Raw genomic sequence first — 20,220 nt, 5'->3', positions numbered from 1 at the left:
TCTAGATCTCTCTCTTTCTCTTCTTGAACCGCACACTCTGTCCATCTCCCTCCCCTCTCTCTCACGCACTCTCCCCGTCTCGGCCAGCACGTGGGAACACATTGGCATTCACTGCCACGCTTCCGGGATATTCTCCCGACGGCCTCAGAGCTGGGCTACTGCTGCCCCCTCACTCCCTCTTTTTTGTTTGTCCCATCAGGCCATGTTATGGATCCGTCTCTTTGACACACAGATGTGCAGCGGCATCCAGTGTCACTAAAGATCCTTTCGTTTGTGATGATGCAAAGCATTCTGGGAAAATAGAGAAAAAACGGATTACCACATATCGGCACTTCTCCAGGGCTGGCCGTCTGCTCCTTGAGTGTTTTTTTCTCCCCATTGGTAGCGAGTTTGGATCAAGGAGCGAGGGATTTGGCAGGCCTTGCGTGTGTGTGGGCTGTGCTGGGGGTGGGTGGGGGGGCAGGGGGAGTGCAGGAGCTGGGCCGTGACGGCTGTTTGTTTGAATGTCTCCACGGCTAAGCTCTGATGATGTTCTGCTACGGGGTTTAAAGCCTGGGATGGACAGCCCCCTGCTCATCGATGTGCTACTACGGTGAAAAATGGAAGGGGGGGGGGGGTTAGTCAGAGAAAAAAAATCTGTAGACCAAATGTTGGCTGTCAGCCTGGTCATTAAGAGGTGAAAATGCAAACAGTACCGTCCATGGCTGAAGTCACTGCTCCTTGGCAGTGGGGGGGCGGGGGGGGGGAGGCTCTGATAGGCCGGACTGAAGTCATCGGGCTTTGTCATTGGTTCAGCTGTTTGTCTGTCACTCTGGGTTTTCCCAGGACCCTGGTCTAGCAATCAGCTGCTCCCTCCTAACCTGTGAACTCTGACCTACTTTAGCCTTGTAGCGCTAGGCCTGTTAGCAATCTCTTTGCTTGCCACACAGCCATTGTTGGTTACCTGTATTTAGTTACTGTTCGAGAGCTTTATGCTTTTATCCAAAATATCTTTGGATGAATTAATAACGAAATAAGTTTTGCATCATTTATGTTGAGCACTTTCTTCAGGGTTACAGCAGCACACGGAAGCCTGTGGGGCTTTAGGTTAAACATCTGGTAAACCAGTAACCAGCAACCCCGTGCAGTTTGCGGGAGTAGTTATAAGTTACTCCAGTCAGTAAAGGATCTGCAGCTTATTAAATCCTCGTTTGACAACCTGTTCATGACATTCCTAGCTTCAGAAAAGTCTGAATTGGGGCTGCCACTAACGACTATTTTTCTATCTAGCGACTATTTTACCGATTGGTTGATTCATCTAAACGATTAATTTTCCTCCAGAAAATCAAGTAGACCGTCTAATTTAAGTTAATTTTATTTTGACAGCAGCAAACTGTATGCTATTGCAGGGCTTTGTAGATATTGGACGCAGACTTTTCAGCTCTATTATTATTTCCGTCCACAATTCGATAAGCAAATTAGTAGTATGCCTAAAATATTAATGAGATGTGTATTGCGACGCCCAAAACTTAATAATCTATATAAATTCGGCGTATCCTTGTGCTTATTAAGTTCGGTTAGCGGAGCGCGCCGCATGCGACTGTTTTGGTAAATCATGGAAGCAATAAGCAGTGAAGTCAAGAAAAGGACAGCGCAGTAACCACGTCTGTCAAAAGAGGAAATATTGTTTTCTTTTATTTAGTGTCCATTTTCGTTTCAGTTTTAGTTTACGATAATAACGCTGGTCCCAACAACCCTAATGCGCATGAACACACCCCGGCACCGTCAGTCCACGCAGCATAAACCCAGATTTTAGCCTAAACATTTTCTCAAACACTTAATCAAAGGAGATTTTAAGGTAGGCAGACAACTTTATGGCTGTATTTAGCAGCTACAAGGTAAAAAAAAAATATATTCTAAGCTCTCCGTACTAATGGTAATTTAAGAAACATGAATAGACAACACTTAGGGTGGTTTTGCTTATTCTGGCGTTTCAGAATAGCGCCTGTGTGTTTCTCTTCAGGCGCTCCTGCATAGCGCCGCTGCCCATGTAGCACGCCATCGAGCTTTGCACGGTGTAAAACCATCTCCTTGTGTTGTTATAATTTGAACTACTCCCATAATTACATATATAGTGATATTAAAGGATAACATTTGTTATAATGAATTGAAACGTTTTAGAAATCAGGTAATCTCATAAAAATAATTTTTAAAAACGATGCATCGATGTAAAATATTGATGTTAACGCATTCTCGGTGCGGACGTCATCGGCTATATTGACTAATCGCGACAGGCCTGATCTCAATACTTCATTCCAAAATGTGTTATTAACCTCATTTAATTGGCTGCTGATTTAGTTACAAATGGCCCAAAATGATTTACACCAGCTTGTAGAGCAGGGTCCTCCGCCAGGGTAATACATGGTATTTTCAGTAATCTATGATCTATAAATCTATTAAAAGTGTTCTTCAGCAAGCCAAGCTGCCTCCCTCCACTCCAGAAAGCAAAGTGAATGTCACAGATTTCTCTGCAAGTTTGCTGAGAAACAGAAAAATCAACACAGACATACAGTGACATCTTTCAGTGGGATAGAAAGAGTGATTATTTATTATAGGAGTAATTATATGAGTAGTTATCTGAAAGTTACAGTCCACTTACTCTGTCCCCATACTCCCCCTCTCCACCCTGCTTTCATTCCTCCCCTGATGTCAGCAGTCAGTGGCAGAATCCAAATGCCGAAAGTGGACCTGCTCCTCTGCTACTCCTCTGCTGCTCCTCTGCCACTCCTCTGGTGCTCCTCTGCTACTCCTAGCTTACGTGAATCACACCACAGGGGCACTCACTTCCAGTTCGGGATCAAAATTCCCACCCCTGGTTTTATCCTGCCTGTTCTCCTGTTCTCTTCGTGTGTTTGACCCTGGCCTGCCTATCCCACAATTCTGCTGACCTCAGCAGAGGCAGTACAGTGGGGTCACCTGTTTGACACCCCCACCGCTTGGCACCCACCCCCCCTCCAGATGCTCAGCTTGGCCTGGTGTCTTGTTCTGGCTGTTTATTTTCCCAGCAGGCTGACAGACAGAGACGCCGGCTCTAAGTCCTGCCTGAAGCTTTTAGGTTCTCCGGTTATGGGGCTGTGTGAAATCTACAGGTGTCCTGAGAGTCCAGCCGTGCTCCCACCCAGTTAGATTATGGGTCCATTAACACCACGGACAAGCATCGCAAAACCACATCAGTCAGCGTGGGAGTCGGTGATGGAATCCTTTATAGGGATGTGGGCTGGTGATGTGGTTCAGTGTCACAGAACCAGACTCCACCACCAGGCACCACCTGCTTCCAAAGCTCCTCCCACACAAATTCTGCTCTGTCCATTTTATTGAATGAATCTGCATGTTTATCTCGAAGCACCTTCTACATACGTATATCAGCACACACAGCAGAAAATGCCAGAAGAAAACACAGAAAGAGAGATCAACTGGCTCCCCCCCGACCCCCCCCCCCCCCCCCGGGCATGCTCACCAGCTGGATGTCCGGATGTCCAAATATAGGCAGGTTCTTGTATGAAGCTCCACCTTCATCTGAAGCCCCACCCACAGATTAGCTCCTCCCACTCAGTCTCAACTCTTCTCCCACAGAAATCACCTTTAATGAAGCCCCACCCATTCTACTGATGCCAGTGGAGTAGCTTAGTAGCCAAAATCAAAGCAAATGGTAGAACTTGGCCAATTTTCCATAGCCGTTGTTCTCCTATATTTAGGGTATGAAGATCAAGATGGGTAGGTGGAGGATTGATAGTCCCTCCCACCACAAAAAAACCCTCCCCCCCACGCCACCGATCACTGGGATGGGCTTGTCATTCAGCCTACTGAGGGGGGAAAAAGAGCGAGACGGAAACAAACTCCCTCATCACCCTCCCCAAAGATGGCAAAATGTCTAATAGCTAGTCGCTAAGCGCTAACAGCTAATCCCCGCCATTGTTTCAGCAGATGGTTCTTGGAGAAGACCCAGCTGCTCCGGCACCAGTACACCTGAATCAGCTAACAAAGGGCCATTAGATACCTGTGTCAGGTGTGTTGAGGGTGACGAGGGAGAGCCGGACCTTTCTGAGGAGCCCTATGGGGCCCTGCTAAGCTGCAGCGTCTATAACTAAATGTCAATTACTGCAACATTCCGTATCAGTTTGTACAGCTGTCGATTGTCTGGGAATTTGATATCTCCGTGGAGATGGCTGGAAGTGGGCCTTCTCTGCGGGCATTTCCCAGGAAATCCGAACCTGAATTTCAGCTAAATATCTGGAAGCGAAGCTAAGCCCCAGTCTTACCCCCCCGGCTGTCTGACTTTCAGGGTTTGCTGGACATAGGAGCCCAAATCCTTACTTCCCCAGCCTTATTAAGCTTGGAATAGCTGGATAACTGGAGGCTGCCTTTTTAGGTTTTTGCCACTGGGGAACGTGCCAAAGGCGAACGGAAATTCCTGGGATTGGTCACGCTGTCCTCACCGGATTTGAGCTATTCCAGCAGCTTTTCTGCTCGTCTGGTGCCATTTTGCTGGGAAACTGGGCCTGTGTCACTTCGAAGGCAGTTTTCGTCAGGTGGAGCTTTCTTGTTTTGTGATTTTACGTGAGGTGTTAAGAAGTTTGTGTCGGCGGGGTTTGCTGGTCCATCAGGGTGCTGAATGAGAGGGAAAGCAACTGAAGTGAATCACATTATAGCTATAAGGTTAAATATTAGTCAGAGTGAAGCTGCTTCCTGTTTTCTCAAACAAACTGGCAGAAATGGTATGGAGTCCAGCCTGAGTGACCCCCTGCGCCCAGCATAGGACATAGTATGGCCTGCAGTAAACGCCTCATTCTCCAACCCTATGTGAAGGTCAGAATGAAGGCGTTTGCACGGAAACCTTCGCACGGCAGCCGAAAAGCCTGCGTCACAGGAGAACGTCTGAGCACGGAAACGCAAGGTGGTGGAGCAGGGTTTCTGAGGAAGCTGCGGGGGGTGTGAAACTCTTCAGCTGTAATGCATGTGGTGTTTTTAGAGACGTAGAGCTTTTTGTTCTCTTGCCATCTTCTCCCCAGCTCTGTGATTTATTCATGATACACATTTGCATCGATCTTCCTCCATAAGCAGAGGAACTGACTCAATAGGACGTTTTAGTAGTTATCTTTAAAGGTGAACTAGTTATTTATGCAATCAGGACCCTTCCTCTGCCCCCAGGCTCTGGTCTTTTTGCATTTGGGGTCCCTACTTTATGGAAGGATGAAAACCTTTGGCTCATTTTTGCAAGCCAGCTTGCTAATCGCTCATGGACTTACAGAATGTTGTGTTTGCCTTTCTTCAGCAGCCAATGAGGGGCGCTGTCTTAGGTACACACTTCACGTACCACATTAAGGAGCTTGTGTGATATTTTGTCATCCCCACTGTGGGAATTAGACCCCCCCACACATACGTACATACATACATACCTGTCTGGCCTTGTGCTCCATGCAGCCTGAGATAAGGTCCCGGAAGTTGGATAATCAATTCAGGTGATGACCTGAGATATGGGGATCATTCGTCACTCCAAACAAGGCCACAGGTTCCTGCTACAGGTTACTGACTCTGTGTCTCCGGCTCACGGTTCCTCACCTGCAGGACATCTCTGGCCACAGCAATTCCGTATGGAGTGCAGGCCCCAGGCAGTAACCTGCATGGCAGAAAAACACACAAGAAAATAAAGTGACGAGTGAAGCGAACAGAACCCTGCAATTGTCTGGGAGTCAGACGACTGAGTGGTGGCTGGGGGAGGGCTCTCTGTGCCCACCGGCCAATGGGCACATGCACAAAGCCACAAGCTTCCAATTCTCCCTGGCATTATGAAGCTGTCACCCCCTCATGCCCTCATCTGCCATGTTTTAGATAAACTCTCTTGGGTACTTTAACCAGCACGGTCCCCTGGGAAGGGCTCTCACTGCCCTTCTTGTGGGTACTCTAAAGGAATGTTACTGTCTCTACACAACTGCAGAGTGACTTTAGATGCAATTGAGCCCTAGTCTGTTACTTCATAGACGCACTGTGACTGAGTGCCTTCAGGGGGAGGTATGCAGATCTCTGCGTCTGACAGCGTCCTTGTGTTTTGTTTACGTTTGTGCCTGTGTGTCGGCATCTGTCTGTGTGCCATCCTGCAAACTGTTTCTCTCTGCGAATTCTGTTAGATTCGCTTTTGCAGTGATACTGGATGACAGTAATTTTCCCCTGGGGGAAATTAATCTTATCTTATTTAAATATTTGTTATATTAATCCATTGGTTAAATAAGTGGCCCCTGGGGAGTGACAGCTGTCATATACACTCACAGCTACATTGTTTTATACGTGTCATTCATCATTAACATGACACACCCTGGATTAATGATGATCTGTAGGTTAGATGTTTTGGTGGTAATGAAGCGCAAAGGCAGATCCTTCTGGAGTCCAAGTCGCCACCTTAGCGTTCGCTCTGTGCTAATTTGTTGTGGCATGGGCACATACCTCATGTAGCATAGCACGGCAACCTCCGTCAGTATCAAGGAGAGGGACAGCCCTGGGTGTGGTGCCAGCGCATGCCAACCAGCAATGAACCCTAGATCTAACTCTGATCACATGCTTGCTGTTTGAGCCGGTTCAGCTGGACAGCTTGGGAAAATCTGAGGCATGTTCTTACAGTAAGAGGGAATATTCCAAGGGAAGTGCTGCATATCCATCCATCTATCCATCTTCCAACTGTTTATTCGACCTCACAACTTGTCATAGTGATAATACTGATGACTTTGACCCCACAACCTGCTGTAGTGATAATACTGATGATCTGGACCTCACAACCTGCTGTAGTGATAATGCTGACGACCTGGACCCCACAACCTGCTGGAGTGATAATGCTGACGACCTGGACCCCACAACCTGCTGTAGTGATAATGCTGACGACCTGGACCCCACAACCTGCTATAGTGATAATGCTGACGACCTCGACCCTACAACCTGCTGTAGTGGTAATGCTGATGACCTTGACCCCACAACCTGCTATAGTGATAATGCTGACGACCTCGACCCTACAACCTGCTGTAGTGATAATGCTGATGACCTCGACCCTACAACCTGCTGTAGTGATAATGCTGATGACCTCGACCCTACAACCTGCTGTAGTGATAATGCTGATGACCTTGACCCCACAACCTGCTATAGTGATAATGCTGACGACCTCGACCCTATAACCTGCTGTAGTGGTAATGCTGATGACCTTGACCCCACAACCTGCTATAGTGATAATGCTGACGACCTGGACCCCACAACCTGCTATAGTGATAATGCTGACGACCTCGACCCTATAACCTGCTGTAGTGGTAATGCTGATGACCTTGACCCCACAACCTGCTATAGTGATAATGCTGACGACCTCGACCCTACAACCTGCTATAGTGATAATGCTGACGACCTGGACCCCACAACCTGCTATAGTGATAATGCTGACGACCTCGACCCTACAACCTGCTGTAGTGATAATGCTGATGACCTCGACCCTACAACCTGCTGTAGTGATAATGCTGATGACCTTGACCCCGCGACCTGCTGCAGTGATAATGCTGATGACCTTGACCCCGCGACCTGCTGCAGTGATGATACTGGCGTGATACATACCAAACTACACGTAAAATGAACCCATGAATCTATTCCCTTAGGCTAACGTGAGTAGCTCTCCTTCTGAGATTTTCACAGGAGGATATTTTAGTTGCATTTTGTTCCCAACCCGTGCAGAGTCCGGCCACACAGATCCAGACTGTTGCCTTCAGCTCACCATCTCTAGCGCCAGCGTGTCCAGCCCGTGGGCGTCATCACTAGGGAGACGGCTGGCCCGCACTCCCCGCCTTGGCCTGCGTCAAGGCGCAGTGAAGTGAGCTGGCTGCCTTCTGATTGATGTTAAGTTTCCTCTTTCCATAGACCGGACGTTTCAAAAGGGAGGAAACGGGTGCTGGGGGTGGGGTAGAGTGAGGTGGGGGGGGTGAGGGGACTGTCAAACGGTCCCCCCTTTGTGCGGCCCAAGGGGACAATGTCAGGGAACGAGGGATGGTGGGGGCAGTTGTGGGGGTGGGGGCAATTTGGGGACAGGAGGGTACACAGTGGGGCACAGAAGGGGCACCTTCTAGAATGTTCCACACAGAGTGGACACACTTCTGAAACTGACCAAGAACACAAAACAAATCTACCAAATAGTTCTTATTTTTATGCAACTGAAGAGCTTGTCATTTTTTAAAAAAGAAATTCTCTCAGACGGCGGCAAATAATTAATGCGCCCCCCCAGTTGAAATAGAACATGAAGTAATCATTTTGTTCCCGCCATAATTATGATATTTCTGGTTTAGTGGGCTGGCATGCAGCCTAACCAGCCGATTCTGCATACCCCCCCCCCCCCCCCCCCCCCCCCGTATCAGAGCTCTATCAGGGTTTCTGTGTTTTACTTTCTTATGTTTGTTTCTTGTCTCTCCATATTATTTCAGCCATTGTTTTGTTTTGCTTTGCGAGCATTTTACGGCTCGTCCAGTTTCCACGGGTGACTTGCCAGCTTTTTTCTTTTGCCCCCCCCCCCTCCCGTCCCCATCCCTCTTGGTCTCCTTTGTGCACGTTAAAGGACCACCCATAGGCTCTGGGCGGGGCCAGATTCCCAGAGGGATGTTTGCTTGGAATAGTAATGGGGTCTCCTGGGAAATCCGCTTGGCCGCCCCGGGCTGTCTCGCTCTCCCCCTCGGGGGTGTTCAGCCCCCCCCCCCCCCCCATTTCATGTAGGTACCCTTGCTCACTCACTCCTCGACCCTGCCACCGGACGGCTGCTGCCCCATTGGCTAGGCCCGGTCTCTGTGCTCGTCCATTACCGTCAAGGTCGTTGCCGCTGACCTTTGACCCTTCAGCTCCACGTGGGAGTCCGCAGACACCCCTGGCAGTCGCCCTGCATCCCAGCTCTGCGGCTCCTGATGTTATTCCTGCTGTTGGAGATCCTTCCTCCATTGCCTGTATGGATTTGTTCTCTGTCCTTTTCAGCAGGGGCTGCTTTCCCAGACGAACTCGCCAAAGTCGCTTCTGTACCCCCCCACCCCCCCACCCCAGTCTCCCCTCTTCCTCCAAAGACCAGAAGGATGCACTGAAATATGGGGGTAGGAAACAAGCAATCTGGGCCAGTTAATTGCACACCAAGCCCTGGTTCGTGGACGGTGTGTGGCCGTGGCGTGCTCTGCATCCCCGTGGCCTGGTTTTCATTCTGAGGGGGGCCAAACGTGCTCCCCCTCCCCGAACTGTCATATAAACAGCTCAGCTTCCTGTCAGGGACATCTGGAACCTTATGACCTTTGACCCCCTGCTGTAGTATCCTCCAGCTCCCCTGGATTTTCCGGGAGCTCCTGCCAGACCCCCCCCCCCACGCCACCCCCACCGCGTGTTCTGCACATGATGTGAAGGACAGGGATGCAGTTTCAGGCAGGCCGTGCTGGAGACAGACAGGGCCACTTTTCCACCTCACATACTTGATGAACAGAAGCTTTTACCTAAAATATCACCACAATTCAACTTAACCTCTAACCCATTTTCACAGCTGGGTGTTTCACCCATCTCTGGTCGAGGAACCATGTTTATTGGTATTCCTGGGATTTGAACCTGTGACCCTCTGGCAAGGGACTGCCTCTTTTGTACTTGTTCTCACAATGAGCCAACCGTCACAACACAGGCCTTGAGCTGAATGGGGGTGTAGGAAGTGGTACTAATATCATTTATCATTTACCTTAATCCAGCGCAAAGGGAAACAAAAACAGAAGGGGTGTCTGCTCAGCCCCCGAGACAAACTGTCAGCGTAACCTTGAAATGGAATTAGTTATTGTTTATAATCCACACCATTAAAAAGTAACAGAACGGGTCTGTATCACCTCTGGCTGTTATCAGCACTGGGGGCCGATTTGCAGTTCATGGCTGTGAGGAACAGTACTTGGCGAAGTGGGCGGCACTGGACCAGACAGTCAAAGGCAGAGGTTCTGATGCGCCGCTAGAAGTCCGACCGATTGTGGACTGCAGAGTTTCGGTCTTGGAAATCCCATGTAAATGACAAGTGACATTACAGGGTCATGTGGCTGAGGTCAAACAGCATTGCCAGGGCATCCTAAGCCCAGCTGTGAGCCCTGGGGACCTTCCTGGAGCCCCCCCACCCCCCCAGGGTGGTGACCTTTAGCCTTTGACTGAGTTCTGGCTATGCCATCAGCCTTCCTGGGTCATGAGAGCTTTTGCTTTAGTAGTGCTCAGACCCGTGGGGACTCTTTCAAAACCGGAAAATAGCACCTGGGATGAGGAATTCTTGGCAAATGTTCTACCACACCTCCAGGCTACAGTCATGGGCTCATTTTCACGTTACTCCCCCTCCTTATTTACATAATGTTTGCAAAGCAGATGTACACACGGAGGTGTCCATCTTAACTCTGTTATGCCTCCATACATGCCGATAGAAAGTATGTAAATGACTTGATGCGGCAGGATCCGGCCACATCTGATCCCGCCAAAGAGCCAGAACAGGTCCGTCGCTTCGGACCCATGTACCGGAAGCATGCCTGGATAGACCCAGCTGCCTTCCCGAGCCATGTGGCTCATCCGATTCCTCGCGCGTCTTCATGTAGCCTGCAAAACATTCACGGATCTGTGCTGCAGTGGCAGGTGATACTGCGAGATGGACTTAGGTGTCACTGCTCCAGATTACCGGCCTCAACGTTGGAGAATCTTCACCTGGCATTTGGACTGGTAACTTCCTGCAGATTCTTCCAGGAACGCTACCGTCTACATTTTCCTGGACTGAGCAAATGATGTTTTTAAAATTCTTCTCTTGTGAGTGATATTCGTGTCTCTGACCGTGTGACAGGATGGAGAGGAGTGAGGCATAGTGTCCGACCCCAAGCTGGCCCACACTCATCCTGGAGAAGTGAAAGCTAAATGGTTGGCATGTATTTCTGTGTGCGTCTTTATGTACATATTACTTTGTGGGGATCAAACGTCCCCACAATGTGATAAACTTGTTTTTTTTTCACGTTGTGGGGACCATTTTTTCAGTCCCAACAAGGGGAAATTCAATTTTATAAGAAATTTGTGACTGCAATCAAAAAACTAAAAATACCTCAAGTCTTGTATTTAATTTGGTTACTTATGGTTAAGGTTAGGGCTGGGTAGGGGTTAAGGTTGTCATGTTGGGATTATAGAAATGAATGGAGAGTCCCCATGAAGATATGGATACAAACATCAGTGTGTGTGTGCGTGTATGTGTGTGTGAGGAGGACACATTGAGGATTGATCGCTGCGTGTGTGTGTCACTGTAAGAACATCAGCGCGTTTGTTTACATACGGGAAGGTTGATGTGTTGTCATCGCCTTGCGTGATGATGAATCCTGGGAAATATGCCTGATACCAAGGAGACATCAATGTGAAACTTGGGAACATCTGATGGTTTCATGTGGTCTGAGAAAAGTCCCCCTTGACACAAAACACCTTTATGAGCCTTTTATCCCTGGTAAATACTTTTCACAAAGATGTCAGAACGGAATAAGCAGTATAACCAGTGCAGCCATCTCTGCTCACCCCTGCTCCCAGTTCGGTTGATAGTCTTGGGCATGATGCAAAGAGTGCATTGGTGGTGGGAAATCAGAGGTGGGGGGTGGGAAGGGGGAGCACAGCCCACGCAAATGATGGCGTCCATCCCAGAATAATCAAAAGTTTTTTGGAACGGGAGGAGGGCTTCCAGTATCCCCCTCTGACTAAATAATCACAACCACTCGGGTACAGCTGACTGCGAAATGGACCGCACTCCATGTCGCTACAGGACAAGGCGGGCGTTTTCGTTTCAGGGGACAACCGAAAACCCTGAGCAGTCGCCCTGTCCTGCCAGTGACGTCACAGAGAGAGAGCTGCGCGACCAGGCGGTGAGGAAAAGACAAGGCAGAAGAAAGGCGTATGACGCAGGCAGCCCCAGCTCCGTGGTGAGCTTTTACAGAGGAACCGTGGGCGAGCGTCTCGGAGATCTCTGGATGCGTCTCCCTCCGGCATAAAATGGGTTCTGGGGGCAATGGCGTGATTTTCTGCATGGGCCGTTTCGCCTGCTGAAAGGCTTCAGCAATGCAATCAGCGCTGCAAGGAACCTCCTGGAGTTCCCAGTGGTGCAACAAAGAAAGTTCTAGAAAAAAACAAAAAGCAGGCCTTCCCTCTCTTCCCCCACACCGAACGAAATCTCTCTCACAAGCTCGCGGGGTAGTCCTCCGCCTGTCACAGTTGACAGAATCTGGTGGAATGAGATACGAGGCTGGTGATCGACGTCATGGCGACAGCTGCTACAGCGACTGCCCCTCGGAAACCGGTTGCCTCTGAAAAAACATTACTGCATTTATTTGCACGTCCGTTTACCACCGTGCGGCCAAGTTCACTGAGAACGCCGGGGGGTACTTCCGCGAGGAGAGAATAAACGCCACGACTCACTTAGAATTTGTTTTATCCCCAATACATTTTCTCTTTTATTGCAAACAATATTATACAAAAGATAAGCTTCTTCAAAAGGCAGTAACGTATTAAAGTCATCTAAGAAAACAAGGTTTCGTTCAGCCGTATTAGAAATTCGTCAAAATCAGTACTAAAATAGGTCATAGAAATAAGAAAAGTCCTTTAAGTAAAAAGGCTTGTTACTCTGAGAAAAAGGAAATCTACCATCTTCATTCCTCTTGCCATGATCTGCATGAAAGAACAACTATTCCAGTTTTTCTTTAACAAAAAAAAGAAAAGTTCAAATCAAGGTTTCACAATCAAAAGTAATCTGTACACAACTAGATACCAAGAGAGAGCAAATACAGATTTAAAATAGGCGCATTTACAAACGATAAATAAACAAGATGGTTACAATTTGTACCATATTTAAACAAGTACCCCCTTCTGACAGGAAACATAATGGCAAATAAACTTTTATATTCAGAAGGGCAGGATCTTTTAGTTGTATTCGGCTGTATTAAAGAAACAAAATGCAAATAATTACTTTATAATAAAATTAATGCTAATAAATTAAATGGGTTAAAAGACTACAGCTGTGAAGGGGGCCGGCGAATGGACCCAAAGGCTACACTAACTTAGCTGTGATTCTCCAAATCCGCACAGGCTTCACCATTCTGGAACCTTCTACACACGGAGCTTTAACAAGGGTTTAATCAAACTGCCCTACGAGGAGGGATGGAACCAAGTTATTACCTACAAACACGGGAAAAATCTCCCAGAATAAACCGTCAAAGTGGAAGAAACATACACAGTACATACTAAAATATTCATAATTAATATATCCTCACAGAGGAGTCTTTAAGATTTTTTTTTTTGTAATTATGGCTAAAAATATATAATCACAACTCTGAGTGTAAAAAAAAGGCACGCGTGAGCCATTATTCTCAGTGTTCGAGTCCAGCGTCCCGTGTTCAGGTCTGAAGCATCTCTCCCCACTTTGGAGGGCAGGTGGGGGCAATGTGGGGTGTGGGTTTGGGGGGGGTCCCTTTAAGCTCAGGGCCTGGACAGCTGGGTGTAGACAGGCTGCTGCTCCCAGTGCTGGGGGCTGTGGGTCGTCTGGCCTACAGAGGGCACACCGGCGCTGTCTGCGATGGGGGTGTACATGGGTCTCTGCCCGGGGCTCATGTAGCTGAAGGTGGAGTAGAGGCCGGAGCCTTGGCCGGAGGCGTGGCTGTAGTAGGTGCTGCTGCCGGTAGCGCCGCCCTGGTGGTCGGAGTAGTCATACTGGGAGCGTGTGATGGCGGGATAGGTGGTGTAGTGCTGTAGACTGAAGGAGCCATAGCTGACGTGCTGGGGGGAGCCTGGCTGCTCGCTGTAGTGGCTGGGACTTAGCTGCTCCGTCTTGATGTGTGGAGCCCTCTGCTGGGTTTGCCCCTGGTCCCCGCCCAGGCTGGGCAGGGGATGCTGCTGCTGCTGCTGCTGCTGCTGCTTGGACATCCAGCCATGTCCACTGCCCCCGCTGCCTGTCGAGCCGGTCTGGGAGGCCGGGGGTGTGGCAGCCATGCTGTAGCTGCCCCCGTACGAGACTGCAGCCCCAGCCCCATGGCCCGCGCCGCTGACTGGCGCCCCGGGATGACCGTTGGGAGGGAGGTACTGGTCGAACTCGTTGACGTCGAAGGTCTCGATGTGGGAGATGACGTCGTTGCTCAGCTCGCCAATGTCTACATCCCGGAAGTCGATGTTGAGCTGACGGCCGGCCCCCTCCTGCAGGGGGCGCCCCTCCCTCTTCAGGTCAACCTTGCCAGTCTGCACATCTGTTTTTGGGGTGGTGGGGGGTGTGGGGGGCCCCTGGGACTGGCCTGCGAGTGGAAGATTGGAGGGGGGGAAAAATAATGGAGGCATTAATCAGTAAAAAGGCATGACGTCCACAGCATAAAAGCCAATAAGGATGTTCTTTGAATTTCGGAAAGGGAGAGAGATAAGCTTTATGAGTTACTGGGGGGGGATTGTTATACAAAGTTTTCACCAGGCGGGCCGGGGGTGGGGGTAGGGGGTCATAAATCGGCAGAGTAAAGACAGGTGTTATGTTTACACGATAGCCCCCATAAAGTTTTTAATGATTTATATATGTATGTATATTATGGTTAGAATCTCTCTCGGCTTGGGATATAATTTAGAGACACCCATGAATAATTTAATTAGTATCCTTTACACTAGAAATCGCATGTATATATGGCGGTGTGAAGCCCTACCGGAGTGCTCTCCGGGAGAGTGCACTTCGTCCATGCTGGAGGCGGGCGAGTCCGCCTGCTGCAGCGCCTTAAAGATCGCGTTGGGGGAGATGTGCGTCTGCTCCACGCCGTCCTCCGCCTCGCCCTGGCCGCTCTTCACTGACTTCCTGCGCCGCGGCTGGTATTTGTAGTCAGGGTGATCCTTCTTGTGCTGCACCCGGAGGCGCTCAGCCTCCTCCACGAACGGGCGCTTTTCCCCCTCGTTGAGCAACCTGAAACACGGAGAAGTTGGTGGATGCAGCAAGGAATGGTTCAGGCGAATTTAGAGATTAACTGGAAATCTCTTAATGTTATACACGGACTGGGGTCCAGAAACCCGTTTCTAAACGCGAACTGCAAGTTGATGCCAAGTGCACACTGTCTGGAAGCTGGTAAGACGAAGAAGGGGGCTTGCAGTGCTTAATTTGAATCAGCATGATTTTAAAATGCATGCATAACAGAGTTTCATATTAGAATAAAACAAAAGCACAAATAGAGGCCAAATGACTATACTGAACTCATTCAAAACTGCACATAACCAGATAAAGCATCGTTCTTGAATTCCGCACCAAACTTGGTCCAACTGTAGCAGCTTCAGTCGGTTCAAACGGGACGCGAAACCTACCTCCAAAGTTTGCCCAAAGTCTTGCTGAGCTCCGCGTTGTGTAGGTGTGGATACTGGTCCGCCAGCTTCCTTCGGGCAGCCTGCGCCCACACCATGAAGGCGTTCATCGGTCTCTTGACGTGCGGTTTGTTCTTGCTGGTGCCGTTCACCCTGACGGGCATCGGGACCAGAGTCCAGTCGTAGCCCTTCAGCACCTGGGACACCGCCTCTCGGATGCACAAGGGGAATTTGTCTTCCTCGTCCTTCTTGAAGTCACCCCTCTGACCGTCGGGTCCCATCATGCCGTTCTCGGAGGGTCGGGTGTTCTCTGTGTCGGAGCCAGATCCGGACGGGCAAGGGGATCCCGCGGAGTCCTCCGACATGCTCGGGCTGGGGGCGTCAGAAAGGCACTTATCTTGCTCGTCTGACATTTTCAGAAATGGATCGAGTAGATTCATGCGAAAAAATGATGGGATGCACAAGTACAGAAGAAATAAACCGAGGCTCTAAAAAATGACGGCTGAGAAAAAAAAACGGGAAAAAAAACTTCTTCGGTTTTGTTAGAGTATTTTTTGTTGCAAAATACTAAGTTATTAAAAGTTGTATTTAAAGAATAAAGTAAAATAAAGCGTCAAACTGTAATTTCTCCAAAAGAAAAAGTTTTCGAAAAAATCTCAGATGTCCCTTTGAAAGTCGACTGAGATTCTCGGCACCCCGGAGAGTGACATGCAAGGTTTTGCGAGCGCTTTCTCCAGCGGACTTTCGCGGACTAAGAGTGCAGAGCCTCCCTGCCCACAGCTATTCCCAAGTCGCCTGAGAGTTTCGGAGCGTCGGCGCTCCTGCAGTCACACTTTATCGGTTCGTCACCTGAAGAGCGGCGTCCGATTGGCCGGCATATCTTAGGGAGGAGACCTGCTACCACCGCCCCCAGTCTTAACTAATAAGCTCCTGTATATTGAACTCCTAAATAAATTCAACAGGCGAAGTCAGCTTCGTTTTAAGAGTTCTGCTCCTACAAGGGGTGTGTGTATATTTGATTTATTTGCTTCAAATAAAAAGTTTTGTGACTCAGTCGCTCCCTTTGGCGTCTGTTTTGGCCATAATATGGTAAATTTAATGCAATATAAAGTAATGACTTGCTTTGGACGCAATGAAAATAATACCAATGTCCGTCAATCAGCAGTAGTATGAGTTTTATTATTTGGTTATTATTAGTTGTAATAGTTCTAAGAGAGGAAAAGTAATATGTTAGCCATGATACAATTTCTTAGTAATATAACAGTGGTAGAAATCTTAGCGTTTATTGCGTTGGTGATAGTAACAGCAGTATTGCTAGTGGCCAAATTTGAAACGGGAGATTATGTAATATTACAAAATAAATGCTGGATATTGTGACAAGAGGGCAATAAATCCACTCCAACGTCATCTCATCTTTCTCCTTCGAGTCTTTTTACATTCAGAGTGATCCACATCAGCTCCATTCTCTCCAGAAGCGCTGCTGGAATTGCGCTGTCAAATGCCAGAAAGTAATTTCGAGATGGAAAGGAAGGTTAATCAAAGCTGCTAGGACGGAACTTCCTTCTCCAGGACGCAAACAGTGCCCTCCGATGCCGTATCTCTGCGAACCGAAACACGGTGCGCCTCTCAGCCAAGTTTGCCCGCGTCTTGCTTTCACCGATAGGGGGGGATATCAGTCCATGATGCCGGGCCAGCCGGCGGTCGCAGAAAGAGCGCTTTCGGAGCTCAGATTGCGGGAGAGCATTTGTTATTGCTTTTATAGCCAATTAGTCGGAATGCTGATGTTTCACTAAGAATAATGACAAAAAGACAAACAATCACGATTTATTTATTATTTACCTTAATATGTTACGTATAAGTGCATTTCTTGGGGACTACATCGTTATTTGTATTATATTGGCGAAATGAAAAGGGGAAATGGCAAAACAATATACATTTAAAAGTATAGCTTTCATCCATCTATCCATTCATCCAACCATCCAACCATTCAGTAAGGGGCTGCGAGTGGGTGAAGTTTTCAGTTTGATATCTGTATCATTCTAGCTCATATAGCCTACGACTGCCACACATCGCTTAAAATATTAAGTGAGAAACATCAACAATCTTTTGAAACACTTCTCTTAACAGAATTAGGCCTATACTTCTCGGGAAATTTATGTTGGAAAGGTGGTTTGGTAACAACACTGTAACACACGGACCTTAACAAGGTGGGCTGTGTCGCGCCTCCCCCTCCCTCGGAGTCCTGCTTATCCTCACACGGGGTGTCGCTTTTAAGAGAACTGGAGGGACGGAGGTCGCTCCCAGTGCGCTGACTGCAGGAGGCGGGGCGGCTACTGTGGACCCACGACGAGGCGCCTTTCGCGTCACAGTGACGATGATTGATATTCGCCGCTACGTAGATGGACTCAAACGTACATTATTTAGTATCACGATTAACTGCCTTTTACAGAACTAGATAAGCAAATAATCATAATTTCCATGCAATTTAGGTTAGTATGTAAAAAGTTATAAACAAAGATGTATTATATAGTTTTGATTCCATGCGCATTTGATAAAGCGGTATTGGGATTTTAGTGGTTAACGTGCGTTTCTTTTTGTTGTAAGAGGGCTGACCGCTTTCAGCACTTTAATTCTCCATGTAATTCTTTCCCTTCTTTCTTAAAAGATATATTGAGGTATCCGGAATTCAGCCTTGCTAACCCACCAAGAAAAAGTACATACTTTGTTTTTGGGAATAATTCCACAGTCAACCAACCGCAGTCAATGTAATGTTGAAGTATAATTAAAATGGAGTATAAATTATCGTGAATAAAAATTCATGTAATGTAATAATTGTTGAAGAATGCGATTATGCATGCAGGAGGCGGACGGGGAAAGGATGGAGCGTGTTAATGAACCGGGGTGACAAATGTGAAACGAATTATTCACCATCACTTTGAGCCACAGGACTCTGTATCCGCTTGGCTCCTAATAAGCGGAGTTTGAAATGTATATACACGGCAAATATGAAGGATTCTGCCAGCCTTAAACAGCCCTTCTTACAAGAGGACATCTGCCGAATGGAGAGGCTTTTTCGGGAATACCTTCATCATCATCATCATCATCATCATCAAACAACAACAACAATAATAATACAATGGATAGAATCTCTTTTGTTATCTGTGCGTAACCCCCGTAACAGTGAATATACTGTTTTTTAAAAAGAGCCGCGTTCTGTTAAAATGTGAATATCTTAAATAAACAGGCGCCGTGTAAATAAACGTCAGATGTCTTGGCTGGTGTGACTGGGTTTCTGTCTTTAGGACCAGGGTCCTAATTAAGCCGAGCGGCAGATAGGATTACGGGCCGATCCTACTGCGAGGGGGGTGGGGGGTTGACATAACACATACAAACAATTTTACAACATCCAGAAGTCCCGAGTTTCCCGTTCGTTCATGGCAGAATACGAGCCTCGCGATGGAAAGAAAAAAACGGCGCACGTACGCAGACATCTGCGAACTATTAGATGTAAAACTTCAGGTAGCCTAGCAAAGCACATATGCTGAGCACATTACCCCTACAATTACATTTCTACGACTTCAGTCGGCCAAACAAACAATTACACGACGTGCGTTAGCAAGATGAGAGCAGGAAGCGGCGGAAGCTGCTGACAGTCCGCTAAGGAAGGTGCGTGTGTCCGGCCAGGGCCCCGGAACGGAGGGCTGCAAGGCCGACAGAGAGCAAGCAGCCGCTCGGCTTACCTGCGCCATTTAAAGGCGCGTTATCTAGGGCAGCACTCACTACGAAAGGCAATGGCTGTTTAAACGCATGCCGGGGTTCATTCTATTCTATTCCTAAAAAAAATCCAAATTTCGTTGCGCAAGAAAATGTGTAATGACATTCCGTTCTATTCTGTTTTATACTAGAATATAACTTGAATTCACACGAATACTAATGACTGAAAGTTAATATAGTGTAAATGGAATAATGAAAATATATAGGCTGCAATTAAATTATAATATTGAATATTTTTCTAATGTCATAAAATAATGCAATCGATAAATGCTTATTATTATTATTATTATTATTATTATTATTATTACCGTCGTCATTATCAGCATTGTAAAAGTAATTCTTGGACATAGTTACATTAGTAAAATATATTTCGTATAACCCAGCATAATAAATCTGATTATGGTGACTGTTTTATATTTTATATTAATTTGTAATGGTTTTTGTTCATTCATTATTTCTAAAATAGTTTTCACAAATAATGCATATATCGCTGAACTTCATCACGTAAACGGTGCGGATCCACTTTGAAAGTTACTCCAATTATTTTGTCAACCAAACGAAAATGCCCCCCTTTTCCGGAACCTCGTATCGCGAACCTGAAGCGAGGAGCCGAAGATTCAGATTTCGGTTCTGGCGTCTAATAACCAGATTAGCGGCTGGGCTTGACCACAAAGCCGCCATTGTCACCGGTAAACAGGCTTTGGGAGTTTGCTCAGAAAGGAGAATTTTCCGGCTTCACAGGATAAAAAATAGTGTAATCCGCTCTGTGTAAACCGGAATGAGAAACTGTCAGAGGCGTGACGCGTGTCTGTCTCACGTTGCTTAGGCTTCCTGTCTGTTACCTGTTTTATCAGGTGAATTTAACAACAATCTATACCGTGGATAACATCCGAAAGGTATTATATCATTCTCGGTTTCTGTTATTCTTCTTCTTCTAATTATTATTATTATTATTATTATTATTATTATTATTATTATTATTGTCATTATTTGAATTAGGTTCATTTTATTCAGGACAAAAGCCTTACTGTTTTATTAAAGCAATTCGGTTATGAGGTAATTCTAAGTGCAAAAAAAAGAAAA

General features: G+C 47.3%; 1 protein-coding gene across 1 annotated transcript; it reads right to left on the bottom strand.

Moving 5' to 3' along the window:
* Positions 1–12,474: 12,474 nt before the first annotated feature.
* On the bottom strand, positions 12,475–16,278 carry sox9a (SRY-box transcription factor 9a). Its single transcript, XM_023827932.2, has 3 exons — positions 15,367–16,278; positions 14,724–14,974; positions 12,475–14,330 (listed from the first exon to the last, which is right to left on the bottom strand). Exons 1-3 carry the CDS (start codon positions 15,801–15,803, stop codon positions 13,525–13,527), a joined length of 1,494 nt encoding a protein of 497 aa, XP_023683700.2. The 5' UTR covers positions 15,804–16,278; the 3' UTR covers positions 12,475–13,524.
* Between the last annotated feature and the right edge of the window lie 3,942 nt (positions 16,279–20,220).

Source organism: Paramormyrops kingsleyae, chromosome 5 (genome assembly GCF_048594095.1).
Source record: "Paramormyrops kingsleyae isolate MSU_618 chromosome 5, PKINGS_0.4, whole genome shotgun sequence".
Taxonomy (NCBI): Eukaryota; Metazoa; Chordata; class Actinopteri; order Osteoglossiformes; family Mormyridae; genus Paramormyrops; species Paramormyrops kingsleyae.
The sequence above is the reverse complement of the archived record's forward strand: the minus strand, read 5'-3'. Positions and strand labels throughout refer to the sequence as shown.